Source organism: Orbicella franksi, chromosome 3, assembly GCF_964199315.1.
Source record: "Orbicella franksi chromosome 3, jaOrbFran1.1, whole genome shotgun sequence".
NCBI classification, from domain to species: domain Eukaryota; kingdom Metazoa; phylum Cnidaria; class Anthozoa; order Scleractinia; family Merulinidae; genus Orbicella; species Orbicella franksi.
The window spans coordinates 28,660,568-28,678,974 of record NC_138147.1 but is presented as its reverse complement, the minus strand read 5'-3'; the positions used below and the strand labels follow the sequence as shown (position 1 = coordinate 28,678,974).

The following is an 18,407-nucleotide window of genomic DNA, read 5'->3' as shown; positions in this document are numbered from 1 at the left end:
TTGCAAAAATCAGAGATTTTCAGTGAATATCCTGGTCACGGTTTGTAGACCTGAAAATCTTTGAGTAGCTGAAGTCAACAATGTGGCAGTTTCTGAGACGATCCCCGTATGATTGAATCATATTGAAATGGGTTTAACACCTTCAGTTCCCCAGAAAGTTCACACGGACATACCATTCCTTTGGTTGTCTGCTCTATTTTTTTTTTTTTTTTATTTTATTTTTTTTAATGTGGAGAACAAATTCCAAAGGGTTCGCATCTAACTAACAATGCGTTGAATTATAATGTGATTAACAATATTAAATAAATACCTTCTTCCAAGTTAAAAAGCACTATGCTAGAATAAATATTGCACACTGGATGAATCTTCAGACAACTCGATCAGCGGTTGGTCTTTGCAACGCTACTTTAGAACGAGAAAAACCAGAAAAAAAAACTCATCTCGCAGTGGCTGATGGGACCATTACTGTCCCAAGGAACTATCCCACAAGCGACTGCGAGACGAGATTTGCCCCAGGCTTCTTCGCGTTTCTACAGTGGCGAATGATCAAGAAGTTTGAAGACTCTGGGTACAAGATTTGCTAAATATCATCTGTAACATGTGGAAACCAGCCACATACAAAGTAACGATAAATTATTTGAATTGATTAACTAGCAGCATAGATTTGAATAAGGGCAAAGCTGGAGGGCCAAACCCTTTTCTAATAAATATCACTTTAAGCTGCTCAAATTGTATTGTAAGGAATAAATTATACATACATACATACTTTATTATGATCTTAAAACCATGATTTCAATAAACTGTAAAACAGTACTGTACATTTAAGAGGGATGTAAAGGGTGAAACGGTATCTTCTAAATTGTCGTGAACCGTGAAACGCTATCTTCTGAATTGTTGTGAAGAGTGGGAACCAACAGAGTTAGTCAATGCCTCGTAGCTTTTGCGGCCGACATCCGTAGTTACGTGAACGATATCAGTGACGTTCGAAGTCATTTTCCGTGAAACGTGATCTGGAAATCACCCTGTACACCCGGCCCCCCACCCCCCACGTCACGTGCACATATCTGCCCTTTGCTACCCTATGTATCGCTGTATTAACTAAAAGTGTCTAAAATGCTCCCTGAATTTTATGGAAAATGCTATCAATTCTAACTAGCGTATAGGGCGACAAAAATTGACAACGTAGTGATTGCTTTTCGTTCTGTTACCCTTTACGGAGCTTGTCGATGCGCTAAAACTAAAAGGAATCCAGTTTAAAACACCAGTGAAAAACACGTGAACGCGAGGCAACCTCACAATTTTAGCTTTGTTCATCTTCGGAATTTTGCGAGACTTTTAGTGAGCCAGAAATATTAAAATAATGTTGCTGACTGATTAAATTTTAACTCTAGACTGTTGCTGAAAGGCAGCGGTTTTCAAATTCCATTTACTTCATTTTTCCGTCAATAGAAAAATCTGGATTTACTGCAATTATTTTCAACCCTTTGATTGAAAATCCTGTGTCTGAGGGAAACCAATGACTTGCGACGGTCAATCGCAGGAGCGGTAAATGGTAACTGCCAAGACTTTGTGAGTAGGAGAGACTAGCGTTTTTCTTTGCGCGCCCGAGACATTTGGACTTTTTAATTGCGAGACCGAGACTTCAAAGTGGTTTAAATGCGAGCGCGAGACGTTTAGGCTCTAGCGGTTCAGACGTCTTAAATTATAAAGGCAAACAAACAAATCAGGACTTGGAGACTTTCCTAGCTTTGCAAAAAATTGAGACTCCGAGACAGCCTTGTCTGAAAAAAAAAAAAAAAAAAAAAAAAAAAAACAATCGAGGCTGTGTGACGCACATAACTAGTAAAGAAACTAGACCGTGCGACCCGTGAAATTCGACGAAAATTTTGTGGGACCTATGTTTTTTGAAGAACCATTCACCTCCCCTTTAATCGCGCACGTCTAAATTTGCAAACGCGCCAATAGCATTACAGCCGCAATTTAACTGGTTGTATGTGTTATAACTCCATAACAACTCCCACAGGATGGACGTAGAAAGAGAGGGCTTCAACGTTTCCAAGAGCATTTTCTAAGGTGCTTCTGACCTGTAAATGAAATAGGAATTGGCGTTTAGAAAATGTATGTGAGAATATTTTGATATTACCATAGCTAGGAGGACGCAAGTCAATCTGCGAGATATCAGGGAGAAGATTTTGAAGTTCTCATTAACTTAACCCTCGGCGCTTGATGTAAACTACGATCAGGCATTTTTTTTCGCCGAAAAAAGAACGCCTAATCGATGGTTATGCTTGATGATTCAAACTAGTTTACATAGTTCACCTACCAAACGAGCGCAAAATCTTGTCGATTCTGGCAGTGTGAGCAAGATGATTGCATACGAGATTTTGTGGTCAAAAAAAGGAGCGCGAAAGTTTCTCTCGTCCTGCTTTGGCCTTAGCTTCTCTCTCCTCCGCAGAGGCCTGCTTTTGACCGTAGGCTGGTTGTTCGGAGGCCGGCCCCTAGTTTTTTAAAGTCACGGAACCGTGAATGTCCTTCTTTTAGTCTTCTCAGGAATTTAATTATCCGTTTGCATATGAGACATCTAATTGTTCTTCCGTAACTTCGCAAAAGAAGAAAACGTTGCTATTTCGTAGACGACGGCGACCTCCAGCCACTCTCCACTAATTGGCTAATAGTATACGAGTAGCTCAGCCAATCAGATTGCAGCATTTGCATTAGTATACTAGTAGAATTCTACTAATCGCTGTTAGTTAACGATCGCGTGCGTTGCTCTTGAAACTGAAATATATTCTTAATTTCAGGCTTAAAATACCCTAAAATGTAGGTTTTGTGCTGTAATCCTTAGAATGTCTTCTACAACAATCACACAACTCGCCCTCGTTTCGTATGAGCGATGGTCAACTCGGCTACGCTTCGTTGACTATTCGCCCATTGGACCCATAGAAAACTCGGGCCCGTAGTAGAAACACATTCAACATCTCCTGATCAGGCTAACCTTTAATGCGTGTCCAAAGTCACAGTACACCCACACTTGGCCTTGGGTTTCCTGTAAAACGGCACATTAAAAATCTGACTTAACTGTTTCAGTTACACAGTTTAAATGTTAATTCTCCTTACATTTCTTTTTATAGTTCATTGAAGCAAGCAACACTCTTTGATGCTTCGTGCTATCAAATCTGGAGTTAAATGGTAGTTCCTACTGGTATTTAAACAGGTCTTTTTATAACAATAGTGAGTACATATGGTAAACAAATTATTACAAACCTGAAGCTTTGCATTGCAGTAGGGAAGATGGCCTTCTTTGATCAACGAACACACTTTCTTCCAAAGCTGCTCTGTAGTTGAATTCTTTCCTACAAAACAAATTTAAAAAGAAAACATGACAATTCTCTGGTATATCTAAATGTAAAATGATGATGTATGTTTAGCTCTATCCTAACTCTGAAAACATGATTCAGCTCAAAAAGACTTGGCATGGCAGTTAATTTACAATAATAATTAATTATTATGAACTTTATTGATAATCAACTACAATGGAGCCCTGCCTTACAGCCATCCCATTAATACAGGCACCTCATTTGGCCACTTTATACTGGCCCAAACAAAAGCTCAGTCAGCCACAGCAGCACAAGATTTTAGAGGTCAATTTTTATGGTACTACTGCTTGTACCTTTCAGTGATGAGCCGTTTCTCGCACCCAAGATCCATTTTCCACGTTGATTGTTATTCAGTTTATGCAGCTCCTTTACTTGACTAAGCTTTGTCTGTTTAAGTTTTTCCAAAACAAGTTCTTTCTCTTTCCTTTTCCTGCATTTGAGAGGAGGATTGGCACACCAGAGCTAGAAGTAAAATGAAAAATACTTTGGTTAATATTGAAAACAGACTATATGGAAATTAGAAGATATTTTATATTCCTGGACCAGGCTTTTTACGGTCACAGACAAGGCAAATTTTATTGCTTGTTCAGATGGGCAAAACGCTTTATGATATCTATGTTTATGGTTCAGTGTATTTATATGTTCAACAGCAAAGTCAACAACAGAAGACAACATCAGAGTGGGGAGATTTTACTGCAGCATCAGGGTAAGTGAAGTTTACTAGCCTTATAGTAAGAACAGAGACGCAGTGGCGAAGTGGATCGAGTGGTCCGGTTTTGAGCCCTGGAGTTTCGAGTTCTTGGGCAAGACGTTTTACTCTCACAGACCCTCTCTCCACTCAGGTGTATAAATGGGAACTGGTGAATTTAATGTTGGGGGCTAACCTTGCGATGGACTAACATTCCACCCAGTCACTTCAAGCTACAGCAGTTAGAGATAAGTGCTGGCTTGATGGGCCACTTGGCTTATACGCTGGCTTTACCTACATGAAAAGAACTAATTTTATGGATTTAACTATCTGAAATAACCCTGTCATTCTGTCTTCTGTCTTGCCTACTGTCTATCTTTTATCTTATCGTAACTGTATTGTTTGTACCACTTACTGATTTAGTCATTGGATTTAGTACTTCTTCTACTTCTTGTGGCAGCTTGCTCTTTTCACTGGGTAACTTGGGTCTGGAAACACACTGTCTTGAGAAGTCACTAAACCGCTGTCCATCAAATAAACTCTGCAATTCAATCCCATCATCTGAGCCACTGTTATTAAAACTGGACTTCCTCTGTTGTTGTAAGCAAGATTTTCCAGAATATGCTGGTAGAAACTCTAACAAAGGACCACTCTCTGATGATGATGAGGCAAGTGTTTTATTTTGCAGTGATGTGCTTGAATTGGGAACTGAAAGCTGGGATGACTTAGGAGGAGGAAACTTGAAGGTGATTGGGATCAAGGTTTTACTGTCTATAAAAAAAGAAATATAAAAACATATTTTAATTATTAAATGTTAGAAAACACCCTCTAAGAAACACAGAACTAGCACAAGCTATTGATGTAATGATGGTGTGAGCAAAGAGAATTTACATTTTAATGAGCCAAGTAAACTATATTTTTTCTTCTTTTGTTTTGTAGTGCTTTTTAAAAGAAATAGGAAGAATATGTTGTCATGTTTTTTATCGAGTTTTAGAAACACTCATGAAAGTCTGGGAGAACTCAAAAAAGCTGTTAGTAGAAACACTCACCTGTAGGCTGGTGCTTCCACAACATTTCTCGTTCTCCCAACCTCCACTTGTGGTTACAATATAAGTCGATGGAAACATGGAACATGTTTCCTATTTCTTAAATAATGCCACACAGTGGTGTGTGTGCTACAGTGGTGCAATAGTGTTTGTAAATGGTCCACTTCTAGCACTGGCTGGTTGTATTCTTGGTAGCAGGTGAAGTCTGCATTCAGTGATAAACATAATGGCCCACCAGTACATGAACACAGTCTGTTTTTCTATGGTTCCATGAATGGGATGCTAGTCCATCACAGGGTTATCCTCTAGCATTTCATTCAGTGCTACCAATTCATACACCTTGGAGGAGGGAGGCACTGTCAATGTAAAGCATCTTGCCCAAGAACACAAAGCAATGACCTCAACCAGGGCTTGAACCTGAACTGCTCAAACTGAAGTCAGACGCATTAACTGAGTAGGGAGGGGGGTGTGCCTTTGTATGGGCTATATTAGGCAAAAAGGTTATCAAATAGTTTTTAGCCGTTTTGGTAACAATTAGGGTCATTTTGCTCTCAAATAGGGTATGATTTTTGCACTCTAGTCTTGAATTGGGTATGTTTTTTTTTTGTAGAAAAAGCTGTCCTACCTAGCTGTCCTAACTAGAAGCATATAACCATTGCCTTTAATATCGTTCTGAACTAAGGATTTAATTCTAAGGCAGGTCTGAGACAGGGTATTCAGCCAGTACACCTGTGTACTTGGATAAGATGCTTCATTCTCAGTACGCCTATCTCCAACTAGCAGTGCAACAGAACTGGATACCACCTTAGAAATGTTCTGGTGTGAAAAATGCTCCCCTTTAGAGCAATACTTAAGCATCATAGAGTAATATTCCTTAAGGATATCAGTATGATCAAAGTCCGTAAGCTTAGTCAGATCCTTTAGAAGTTTCATGTTCAAAACCATTTCCTAGAAAGCTAAGCTAGTTGTTGCCCAAAAGATACATGTTACCATTGCAGGTCTCACCAGATGACCATAGGTGATTGGAGATGGACTGTATCCATGGAGATCATTCCCCACAACCCTTTTGTTTGGCTTTATTTGTTAACTTCTTAACCACCCATTTTGACATTTGCCAGTCAGACATCATACTGATGAGTGATGTGTAGGTGATCCTCACTGTTGGCTATGCAACTGTTGATTAACCACATAACAGTCTCTTGCAATCTTGCCAATGGTAACATCCTTACTTTGAAGCATTTCTGTGTTCCTGGAAAAGCCTTCCTTCTCCATAGTGCATTTGAGATCGATGCATCAGTGACTTGTAGCACATCAAATGTCACTACATTGCCAGTGTCATCATCCATTAAAGTATATGTTCCATACTTTGAAGAATGGCCTGGACTATCACATGGCACATCACCATCAAGGTTAACAACCCCCTTGAAAGCAAGCATTTGAATTTGTGCTCTGCTTTCAGCCTCCCATGCCTCATTAGTGACAAGGAACAAATTCTGAGAATTTGAAGGTTAAAACATGAGGCAAGGCAAATGATAGCAGCAAAAGTGTTGTCTGTGAGCAGAAATAGATGCTGCCACCAACAGGTTTTGTAAAGTGGCCTTCAAGTTGGTGTGTGTGAATGGCACAAAAACAGTCAGCAAACTGGTGGCTAGCATCCCATCTAGGGAGGGGGGAGAAGGTACTCAGAGGGGGGAGGGGCAGGAGGAAGCAAATTGAAGGTCTTTCTTGCTTAGAATAGAGAAGAGCCAAGTAAATGTGGGACTTTTCCTGCTCTAACACAGCAGGAGGGTGGCAAATTTTCCGCCTTCTGGTTTCATAGCAGAGATCCTACGTGCAGAAGGCACGCAAGCGAGCCCCATACCTTAGAAAATTTGGTAACCCATCGATCTCAAAACTTTTGGTAGTGCGTATGTCCATCTGTACGTCCGTACGCCAATACCTTGAAAACCAAGAGAGTAGTGCCATTACCATAGCTACATCTTTGATTTTGGGAATCCACGCTATTGTTAATTGACAGCTGTCACAACAAGCTATCTGCTGACCAGTATCACGTGGCCACATTGCGGGCTCAGGTTTAGAGCTCATTGAGGTTGCATGTTTTTTTGAAGTTGACTGCTGACCAGTAACAGGTTTTCTGATTGGATCGCAGGCTCAAGTCAGGTTATTTCTCTGGGGGAGAAGGAGAGTACTCGCAAAAGCAAAATTTTGGTGCAAATTAGCCCCTGGTGCGTAGTTGACCTTTCTTCTGACATATTCCTTGCATGATCGTCTCTTGGAAAGTCCCTGATATATTGCGTACACAACTTCTACAATCTTTGTTAGGCTTATTGGGTATAGATGCTTAAAATTTAACTGGGAAAATGGTAAAACCACACGCTGAACAATAACATGCTCACAATTGATCATTTTTTGAGTTTCTGATCTAAGAAAAAATAATTCTCTTTTTCCTTTATGGTCAGTTATTGCAATCAGGAGCTCCGCTTTTAGGCCTGGCTAAATCTATATATTATTGTTCCAAAATGCACAGTTTTATACAGTGAAGACTTCCATGGGTTTCCAAAATACTGGCATGCTAATATAAAGGCACAATCATAATCCTTGGCATAAACTAGCACTGCCTTAGCTGGCATGCACATGAGCCTACTTTGCTACAGAATTCAGTATTTGTGAAGAGTAGAGCTCCGTGAAAAAACCTGTCCCCTGTCTGTCTGCAAACAGTCAGCTGACAGACGGCCACCAGATGGCCAACAGAGAGCTGGCAGATGGCCAACAGGTTTTTTCATTGAGCTGTTCTTCACAATTACCCAGAATTGTCAAAACTTTGCTGATCTTCTTGTGGAATTTACCGAGGTATCAAATGCAACTGGGCGCTGCTCCTCTCCATCCCCACATTTTTTCCCAGTTTTCATTTGTCTTTGATTCAAAATTTAACCTGATGATATACTGCTAATATTATAATAAGTTGTATTCACAAGCATCGGGCTTTACTTTGAAACAAAAGCAAAAGACACGTACAGTCTGAGAAATGGTTTTAGCTCACTGTCACCAAAACACTATTTGTGCAAAATTCCTAACTGTTTATTAGCCAAGTAATGATTTATAACTGTACACTTACCATACCATGGCCTAAATTCTCCGGGAGAAATAAGTTTGAATTTGCAAGAGTCGCAATTGTCCAAAAGTAAATTTCTTGCAATGTCAACAGGAGCTGAAGTAAAACCAGCTAAACAGTCACACTCCTCCAAAACTGCTTGATAAACTGTTACTTCATCATTAGAGCCCATAAAGAGAATCCCACGGCCCTCTGGAAAGCGTCAAAGTGCGTATCTGTACAAAGATAACTCATTTAGTCCGTACATTTTGTTTGAAATCGAAATAACACAGAAGTTTTCAGAGCTGTGGCAGCCATTTTGAATCTCCCCAGTCCTTTCGAGCTGACGGAGTGGAGTCTGGGTTGGTGTTCTATTTTCAAGATGGAGGACTACGAGAGCGTTTTGTGTGTCAAAAACGAATGTTTTATTTACAAAATTCCTCCGAGAACAAGCAACCGAGGATACAGGTAGCCAGCTACGTTCTTTGAGTATATTTTTCGTGTGAATTTAAAACGAGATCATTATCGTAGCATCAGACAAATCTTCTCTGTGGGCAATTTTGAGTTGGGGATTCGCTCGCCATTTAGCTCTCTTCAGCCTTCTTTCCTGTTTGTCTATTTGATCGTAACAAATATTGCACACGGCAATATTCGGAATCTAAATTTAATACTAATTAAGACATGCACATTTTACAAAAATCCAGTACTAAAATTTCACATATACTTTATTTTTCTAAAATAAGGGGCGTCATTTGGTATCTTATAAGCCACTTATTTACTGTTGACGAGTGAATTTAGTTAAGCGTAATATTCGAATTGGTTTCACAAAATTTACCGAAATAATTTGTATACTACTTTCTAAAATACTCTTAAATTAAAGTGCTTGATTTTTTTCGTTTTTATAATTCATAGATTTGCTACGTATACTGGTAATCACAATCATTCAAGGTTTTCTAGAATTAAATTACCAAATTTAGAACATGTCATCATGTCACGGATTTGGCCACAGGGGCTTCACCCCTAGGATAAGAATTTAAATTAGTCTTTAAATCTATCAACAATGAACACTTTATTTATACATGTTTCACCTATGAGTTATTAAAGTAAGCTTGATCAAAATACAAACATGTAACGCAACAAAAAAATAAAATAATTAAATTGCATTGTTACAAAAACAATGCATCAAAATATCTATAGTATGAAAAATACTTAATCCTATTTTTATATGTGTACTACTAACACTGAAAATTCAGCTATGTACACATGTACAGTAGAAATCTGAATAAAATAACAACAGGCCTGTAAATATACAGTCACAGGTCTAAAGTTCGTAATTTTATACTCTTAAAATTAGCAACATTTCTGGCCAGTTTCACTAATGTAGGCCTCAATCTATCCCAAAGCTACGCACAAGTACAGGTAAACAAGTTCATTGTGAACTTAAATTCAAAAGATCTTTGTTTGACTTATCTATTAGCTGCCATACGATTGTTGTAAGGGGATAAGAGTTTGAGGGAATATTGAAACTATGCATGTTAAAAAAGAAGGGGCTCTTTATTGGAATCAGATTTACATCATTAAATAAGAATTCTCTTCTGTTTGCTTTGTAGAGCTGCTGACTGGAAACTTGATCAACCTGATTGGACTGGACGGTTAAGGGTGTGTGCTAAAGGAAAAGAATGCTACATCAAGATAGAAGATAAGACCAGTGGTAAGTGACATAAATTTCAAGTTTGTAATCTGTAACTAAGGAACAGAAGGAGAGGGATATGCAAGATTATAAACAATGAAAGAGGAAGAAGGGGGATTTGTTTTTGATAATCTTTGTGGAATAAGATTTTATTGCTTAGATCATGCAGGAGATCTACTTTCCAGGCAGGGAGATGATTTCAGACCCTACATTTATAAAATAATAAATTGATCCACAGTGACATGGTTATAGAGAATATTCTGGCCTCAGTCTTTGGTTGTGTGGATTAATTTAGATTTGTTTGAGCAGTTTTCACGTGCATTATCAATATTAAAATACAATGTATAATTATTTTAAAGAAGTAACCTTAAACAAAAACCAATCGTGACTCACCCATACACATTTTCCCATGCTTTACACTGTTCAGTTACATGTATTTGTCTCATATTTTGATTGGCTAGCTGGATTGTGTGTGTCCTTTGTGACAGGCCAGAATTAAAGCTGTGGTTCTGATTTTACTACCTCATTCTTTGTTGATCAGGTGAGCTCTTTGCGAAGTGTCCTGTGGATGACTATCCAGGTATCGCTGTAGAAGGTGTTTTAGATAGTAGTCGCTACTTTGTCCTCAAGATTGTAGATGAAACAGGTATGTGAACATATTGAAGGGTATGCATTGTACATAATTTTGTTTGCTTGATGTTTGCTTGATAATAACTACTAACTTCAATGAATACAGAGTACAAAGAGTATTTGAAAAGGAGGACCATGAGGTTATCCCTATTTAGGTCCCCTAACTAAAATTACAATCTAAAATTTAAAATTTTAAAATATCTATTACGTAAATAATTAACAATTTAAAATTTAAAAATTTGAGATATCTGCTAAGTAAATAATTGACAATCTTAAATTTAAAGATTTGAAATATCTATTATCTAAATGCCTGGTTTTGTTTTGTTCATAATCTCAGTGGAGGTGTGTTGGCCTCATGGTTAGTGTGCTCACCTCCTGATTGAGCAGTCCACGTTTGAGCCCTGGCCAGGGAATCATATTGTGTTGTGTTCTTGGGTAAGACACGTCACTCTCACCCAGGTGTATAAATGGGTACCAGCAAATTTAATGCTGGGGGTTTAAACCCTGCAATGGACTGGCATCCCATCCAGGGGGGAGTAGAAATACTCCTAGCTACTTCATGCTACAGAAACGGGAGATAAGCACTGGCTTGATGGGCCACTTGGCTCAGATGCAGACTTTACCTGTTTCTACCTTTACCTGATATTATAGTCATTGATTTCATGTTTTCTTTGTTCGGAAACAAATTTTACCCTTTGGTCATCCATTCATTTTACATACCCCTAGTTGCTGCACACTAGGGAAACCAGAGATAAGCACCAGCCTTTTATTTGCCACTGGGCTCAAACACTGACTCCCCCCCCCCCCCCCCCCCCCGTTTTGCATTAACCATTCATTTTAGGTAGCTCAAACTGTTTTTCATATACCACAGGTCGCCATGCGTTCATTGGAATGGGTTTTCAAGACAGAGGCGATAGCTTTGATTTCAACGTATCATTGCAAGATCACTTCAAGTATGTTGATCAGTCTCTTGATATGTGAATCTTTGCATCAATGTCCTGACAACATTAATTTTGTGTTTGCTTGCACATTTTCCAAGCATGAATTGAGAGGTCAGTTAGCAAATAAATCAACTTTTCAATGGTTTCTGTTTCATTTGTTTGAAAGAAACTTCATGTGATTGTTTTTTTTTTGTTTTTGTGTTTTTCAATCTTGGTGAATAGCGGCAGAATATTTACCTTGCCACTTCACAGCAAGTAAATATTATGCCACTATTCACCTCAATTTCAAAGAAAAATTGTTAAACGATATTATTCCCTGCAGTAGGTGTAGCTAGTAGTGGGTATTACAGAGCCATGAATTGGCAAGGTAAGTATCCACAACTAGTCAGCGAGTCACACTGGAAACACTGTCTCATTTTCCAATGGCCAAGATGACTCCATCAATATGAGTAAATTTCTGAGTGTATGATTTATTTGCTATCTAGATGGATAAAACAGAGTGAAAAAATAGCAGCAGAAGCTGAGCAGCCTGATCTTACACCAAAGTTAGACCTGAGTTTTAAAGAAGGTCAAACAATCCATATTAACCTAGGGGTGAGTATCGTGTTTTCTTGATGAAGTACACATATCTTAAAATCCAATCACAAATGGCAGTGCTGGGTGAATGTTGTCACTAGGTCTATACCGTGCAAATCAATTGAAGTTCAGTCCTTACTGATTAGACCAAATAAAGCAAAAGACCAGTATACTCCCCCCAAAAAAACATGAAAATCAGCCAGGGGAAAGGCCAGCACAGTCCCAAGAAGCATTTGTAGATTATAAAAAAAAAAAAAATGTCACAGTAATCTATTAAATTGTGTCCATATTGATCAAAAAAGAACTGTAAGTTGAAACTCTGTTTGGACATTCTAATTCTTCGAAAATACTGGACTGGCAATAAACCATTCAGACTGGCTGTTTTTCATTATTGACCCTGCCAGCTGTCTTAAATCAAGATGTGTAATATTTGCTTGAACTAATTGTTGGTCAAGGATTGAGTGACAAGCTGGCAATAGGCTCTGAACAGGCTTAACATTTTACTGTAACTAAAGATACTTAGTGTCTTCCTTGTTGTTATCTTTCAGAATCGTGCACCCGGTGCAAGTGCAACAAGTCGACCTAAACCTGGTATGTATTATCTCTAACGCTGTAAAGTACATCACAAAGTTAACATATTACCCACTTGTAAAGTGCAGCAAAGGTGACTTAGAACAATTCTGTATAATTTTTGACTGGATTGAACATCTGTTAATAAATGATTAGCATAGGTTTTTCATAATTCCATGTTTTATAACTTTCCTGATTTGCTGACTCTTTAAACAACAGCATATTCAGGTGCCACCAAATATTCATTAGCAACATTTTCAAAGAATGGTATCAATAGTGATTATTAAATAAAAACACAGAAATTAATTGAAACCTCAAGATCGGAAGTGAGAGGGTTTTTTCCACTTTCCACAGCAGGTGGTGGTCTTGGTGTCATTCCCCCTCCCCCTGGGGGTATGGCCCCCAAGCTAGCCCCACCCCCAGGAGCAGGGGCATCACCTGCATCAATGAAAAGAACAGTTCATCAATCTCAGCCGCAGGCTCCCTTTCCCGACATGGGAGCGTTTGCTTCCAGTTCAAAGGTTCAACAACAAAATCAACAACAGAAGACAACATCAGAGTGGGGAGATTTTACTGCAGCATCAGGGTAAGTGAAGTTTGCTAGCCTTTTAGTGGGAAAAGAGGCGCAGTGGCTTCATAGTTAGTGTGCTTGACTCTGGATCGAGCCTTCCAGTTTCGAGCTCTGGAGTTTCGAGCTCTTGGGCAAGATGCTTTACTCTCACAGTACCTCTCTCCACCCAGGTGTACAAATATGTACCAGCAAATTTAATGCTGGGGGAGTAGAAATATTCTTAGTCACTTCTTGCTATAGAAACCATGATAAGCTCAGGCCTAATGGGCCACTTGGCCAGTATGCAGACCTTACCTACGGTAGGAATGCCATTTTGCATTTAATGAATCAAAGCTATTTTGTGGCACTGTTTATTCTATACAAAATGGTTCCAACGTTCAGGTCTATTGCTCAAGTCATATATTTTTTGTGGCAGTGTTTGTTGCTCTTAACAAGGTGGTTTTACAATGTAACTGTGTGCATCCAGGAGACTTCTGGCCCAGATAATCTGTGAGAGTTGGCATAGATGAAAACCATATACTGACTGCACACTGGGAGTTACATTTTCTACAGTTGCCATTTTATAGCTTGTAATTTTTTTTCTTTTCCTTTGCAGGAGTTCTGATTCTAGCTGGGTGCAGTTTTGAAAACCATTCATTACAAAAATCAAAGAGGAAAGTATTTTACCACCTCACACTAAGAATGCCTGTCTCAGTGGCTTTTCCAATTTTCTTAAGCCTTAAATGTACATTGCAGTGACTTTAGTCTCAAGTCCAAGTAAAATGTTATTTTGTACCTGGTGGATAAGAACCTTTTCTGGGAAATCGTCTTTGAATACTCGATGAATTTCGAATCAGTTTGCTCGCTCAAGGACTTGTCTAGGTTGCCTAGAGTGATGTGTCTAACAACAATCGCGGGGTCTGAGATATTATGACCAAAAGGGTTCTTGTTTGAGTGATAGTGTTCCAGTTTGAAACTTTGAAAATTTATGAATTTCAAAGTTTGAACGGCAAAATGAAATAGCTGGAAGACTGTAAAGGTAGAAAATAATATTTTCTTATGTATAGCCAGAGCTGTAGCCAGAAAAAAATTATCACTGGAGCAATGTCTGCTGTTACATTTTCTTTCTAGGTATTTAGCAGTGTTTTACTTACTCCCTTAAAAAAAAAAACAACAAAAACGAAAAACAAAATGACTGAAGCAAGTACCTTAGTTTGCTTCATACTGGCCACGGTTCTCTAGCAGTTTGATTCCTTAATTTATGGAATGCAAAGACAAGTCGATCATTAACTATAATTTGAGGATTTCCCCTTTCTTAAATACTTTGTCTCTGTTGCTCTTATTCTAGCATGTGCAGTGAGAAAAGAAAGCCGGATAACTGGTTATCGCTCTCTTGTATAATTTTTGCTTTTTAAGAAGGCCAGCGATTGTATAGTCTGGGCACAGGGACAGGGTGAAACAAAAGGCGCAGGAATTGGAGAGTGGGTCTTAGAGAGCCTGTTGACTGGTCTCCGATAGTCGCGCTCTTGGACGTCACGCAAAGCTACTTCCCGAAATATTGCGTGACAATATAGATAATGGTGGTGAAGGTGTCCACCTGTTCGCAGACCAGAATTGCTTTGGTCCCTTGTTTTGTTATATTGTAGTTGACATGGTGCTTTTGAGAAGCGCCGTAGAGAAATTGTACTTGCTGCAGGCGGTGTTTAAACGAGGCGGTTACAGTTTAGTTTTCTTCAAAGCCGTCACGCAACGCTGCGAACTTGTTGGTAGGGCGTTGCGTCACGACCTTGAAGACTAGAAGTCATAAATGGTTGTATACATGTTTAAATTGACAGGCAACAGGACACGCAGCTTTGTGAGCAGGCATTGAGTGCCTGCATGCAAATCACGTGGTCTACCAAGAATCCCTCATCCAACCTCATCCCCAGGGTCTTATCCTCGGCTTTTATCAAAATGACAGATTGGAGAAGGCCTGGGACGAGGTTGCCGACAAACACCCAAATCGCGTTTCCTGAAGTCAAAATGAAAAAAATTGAAATATTTTCCCGCAGCTTCAGTTAATTTGGAAATTCATTTATAATACATCTTTTCTTTGAAATTTCCCTAAATCTCAGAACCTATTGTATGAAATAAAATCCCTCTTTCACGATAAATTCCTGTACATTGTGTAGTTAAATACTCTCCGGTGTAAATCATGGTTGAAGCTGTAAATTTCAAACTTATGTGTCCCTGCGTACAATTCCCAGGAAAAAAAAATTGACAGACATGATTTAGTTCATCCTTTAATTTTGAGTAGAATTGAAATTTCAGCTGAAGGTAACGTTCACACTAGGCCGTAGAAATTTGGAAAACGCAGCTTTATTTCTACGGTTAGGCCTACCGTCCACACTAATCCGTCGCTAAAAAAGGAGGAATTTGCGTGAAACGCCGGCTTTTCGTTTTCGTGTGGACGGAAAACATTTTGAGAACGGATTTATTTTTTTTCGGAAACGATGACCTCGTTATAATCATGTGATTTCCCTGATCGAGTTTTCCTCAAACACAAATCCAAAATGACCTGTGATTGTTGCGTTTTTAAATTTCTCCGGCGTGATGTGGACGTACAACATTTGCATGCGTGTTCAGAGCGTAACCTCCGTTTTCAAATTCCCGCGGTGTAGTGCAGACAGGGCCTGAGTCGATCCTTCCTGAATCCAGGTATTTGAAATATGGCCGTGACTATTTTATTTGTTTCGTTCGCTAGAACCTACAGTCTTCAAATTAATCAACGGTTTGACATAGTTGTAAACGGTAACGTGCATATCATAACCCATAGCAGACTGTGAATCTCGTAGTTCATATCTTGTAGCCGGAGAAATAAGTGTCAGAATTTGTGATTCGTACTCCGTCCAATCACAGAACAGCATGAGTACTTGGGAACTTTTCACGTCGGTACGACGTCATGAGGTGACGTCACGTTTCTTAGCAACTATACGGAAGATTCCAGGAACTAGGATTTACTATATTCTCGACTTATTTTGCTCTATAATGAATCAGTTAGTAATATTATGTGAATGTTTTTAGTAGCTGCGAACTTGTTGTAAATTGTACTTACTGGTGATAAATTTATTCAAGAAATAAACTGATAGTAACATCTCTTACGCTTGAAGTCTCGCTTTCAGCAGAGCTGTAGTTTCGTCCGCGCGCGTTTTTTTTCCCTGCTTACCTCAAGTCAGAAAATTCAAATAACCGGAGAATTTATTTTCTGGTTGGGGAAAGTCAAAATTTCCTTGCGTAGTGAGAGAAACCTCAACAGGGTTAGTTTTAAAGGAGCTCAGGCACGATACTTTAAGTTGTTTTAGCCACATATAAAATTACCTTTGAATTTAAGGAAACGTGAATATAGCAGTTTACTAAGATAGAAAAACACCAAAGAGATAACAATAATCCATAAAGGAACAAGGATGGTTAAAGTAGGAGAAGATTGATACGGATTGCAAACGACAAACTTGGAAAATTTAGGCTAAACTTTTAAGATACGCAAACTGTGACGGACTGCTATACGTTTCAGATACCAGTTGTATTAACAATGACCGTCTTATCATGACAGCTTTAAGTGTTTTGCGCCCAAAAAATTAATTATTAGCCAATAAAATTCGACTCCTTTTTAGTTGTTCAGTGTTATTATGGCCGGCATAAAAAACTAATCAGTTTGTTTTCTGGGTTGTTAAAAAATGATAAAGTCAGATTTTTTTTTCAATTATAGATGGCAACAGTGTCAGCAACAAGTCAAGCGTGTTACAAAGTAACAAAACTTCAGTTTTTTTTTGTTTTTTTTTTATCCAGGGGATAGTTTGTTCAGCCTTCGAACAAACAGGACACTTGGTAGGCTATAGGAAATACAGAATGGGTTCCGCCCTAGAAATTTAGGGGAACAGACCCCGGGACCGGGGAGAGAAATATTTATCTCGCTTAAGCTTAGAAATTCTACTGGCAATGATGCCCCCCATTAAATCTCACTTGTCTTATAATTATCAAGTGATTGTTACCGCAGCGTTAGAATCCGTCGAAGCATCCTTTGATTTTAGCTCTGCCTTCAAACGATCCCGCCAAGAAACAACTTCTCGTCCATTGTCTTAATTAAAGTCTCTAAGCGAGACGCGGCTTGAATAAGACAAAATACTACGACGGAACTCTTAAAAGCAGCGGGTTGTATTACCCGTAACTCTGTCGTATATATATAAAGGTACGCCGCAAATCACGACCATAAAGTGATCGAGTGTCAAGAAATATCAGTCTTTTTTTAATTTCATGGCATCAATTACTCCTTCTAAAACAATTGTAAGAATGACAGACCGCCGACAAAAAACTCTCCCCTGAAATGCAGGCGTACTTTCCCAAAGAAAAAAAAACTTACCGCAAAGACATTTAACAATCCCCCGAAAGTATCAGTATAACGACCCTTTGAAAGTAATGTTAAATTGTGCGGTTTTTGCTAAATCACGAAAGAAACGACTTACCGAAAGAATATAACCCGCGTTGTCTTTCTGTATGTAGCTTTACATTGAAGAATCTTCAACAACACAAATATGGAAACTTACGGAGTTCGTTGCAGCGCAGCGCGAGAAAACAGCGGAGGGAAAAAACACTGATTAAGGTGAGAGCGCCCTTCCTCGCTTCTCACATATTTTTTTGTGGGCCATTTTTCGCGCTGGGCCTCAAGTTACTGAACGCCTAGGAGAGACTAACGGAGTCTAACTTAAATTTTATATGTAAAATATTTCTAATTTGAGACGAATCGACCAAGATGAAACTCACGTTTGCCACCTTAAGGTAGTCAGACTCCGAAAACTAGCGACAGCAAAGAGCTAATAACTGGCCGAAAGTAAGAACGAAAACTGAATCGTTATAGAAACTGTTACCCGCAAAACGGGGTTATTCTGCAATTAATAATTGTCTTATTTAAGCTCAAGTTATTCAACTATTTTTTGGCGGTTTCCATTACAATCAAAGATCTGAGCGAAAAACGACAATAGCAATTTTCTTGACTGGGCAAACAACCGTATCTTGTGCTCAAAAACCGAAATGAAATAAAGATCGATAGCTAGAATGGCTTATATTTTTGTTAACATTTGATATTTCTATAATTGCTTCAAATTAAGTCCTTAGTGATTAAATGGAAAACGATTTCACGGCCAATGATGAGTTTAAAGTATGTTGACGATTAGATTGAAAGATCTGAAATCGTGCTTATATTCCCTGACGTCAT

The 18,407-nt window shown here is 38.8% G+C and overlaps 3 protein-coding genes across 4 annotated transcripts in view; 2 read left to right on the top strand and 1 right to left on the bottom strand.

Moving 5' to 3' along the window:
- LOC145481893 (uncharacterized) overlaps window positions 1-18,407 on the top strand; it is a 287,663-nt gene that overhangs the window by 238,578 nt on the left and 30,678 nt on the right. The gene's annotated exons all lie outside the window — the stretch shown is intronic.
- Window positions 268-8,525, bottom strand: LOC145481809 (uncharacterized). 2 transcript variants are annotated; one of them, XM_081460350.1, is made up of 6 exons: window positions 8,227-8,525; window positions 4,481-4,836; window positions 3,671-3,839; window positions 3,265-3,353; window positions 2,996-3,046; window positions 268-2,084 (listed from the first exon to the last, which is right to left on the bottom strand). In XM_081460350.1, exons 1-6 carry the CDS (start codon window positions 8,393-8,395, stop codon window positions 1,998-2,000), a joined length of 921 nt encoding a protein of 306 aa, XP_081316476.1. In that variant the 5' UTR covers window positions 8,396-8,525; the 3' UTR covers window positions 268-1,997. The 2 variants fall into 2 exon arrangements, with proteins under 2 accessions (XP_081316476.1, XP_081316477.1); XM_081460351.1 differs by having other exon boundaries at window positions 5,115-8,312.
- Window positions 8,579-16,295, top strand: LOC145481805 (adaptin ear-binding coat-associated protein 2-like). The gene is made up of 8 exons (XM_081460344.1): window positions 8,579-8,670; window positions 9,813-9,913; window positions 10,434-10,538; window positions 11,394-11,475; window positions 11,949-12,057; window positions 12,588-12,630; window positions 12,964-13,195; window positions 13,776-16,295. The coding sequence occupies exons 1-8, from the start codon at window positions 8,585-8,587 to the stop codon at window positions 13,804-13,806; spliced, it is 789 nt and encodes a 262-aa protein (XP_081316470.1). The 5' UTR covers window positions 8,579-8,584; the 3' UTR covers window positions 13,807-16,295.

Bases quoted from the DNA above. Each gene is read 5' to 3' on its own strand.
- LOC145481805 (XM_081460344.1), top strand. From the start codon at position 8,585: ATGGAGGACTACGAGAGCGTTTTGTGTGTCAAAAACGAATGTTTTATT. The intron at 9,914-10,433 runs GTAAGTGACATA...TTTGTTGATCAG, and splicing joins GATAGAAGATAAGACCAGTG to GTGAGCTCTTTGCGAAGTGT. The intron at 10,539-11,393 runs GTATGTGAACAT...CATATACCACAG, and splicing joins CAAGATTGTAGATGAAACAG to GTCGCCATGCGTTCATTGGA.
- LOC145481809 (XM_081460350.1), bottom strand. From the start codon at position 8,395: ATGGGCTCTAATGATGAAGTAACAGTTTATCAAGCAGTTTTGGAGGAG. The intron at 3,840-4,480 runs GTAAGTGGTACA...TTTTACTTCTAG, and splicing joins TAAATCCAATGACTAAATCA to CTCTGGTGTGCCAATCCTCC. The intron at 2,085-2,995 runs GTTAGCCTGATC...TTTCATTTACAG, and splicing joins ACTTTGGACACGCATTAAAG to GTCAGAAGCACCTTAGAAAA.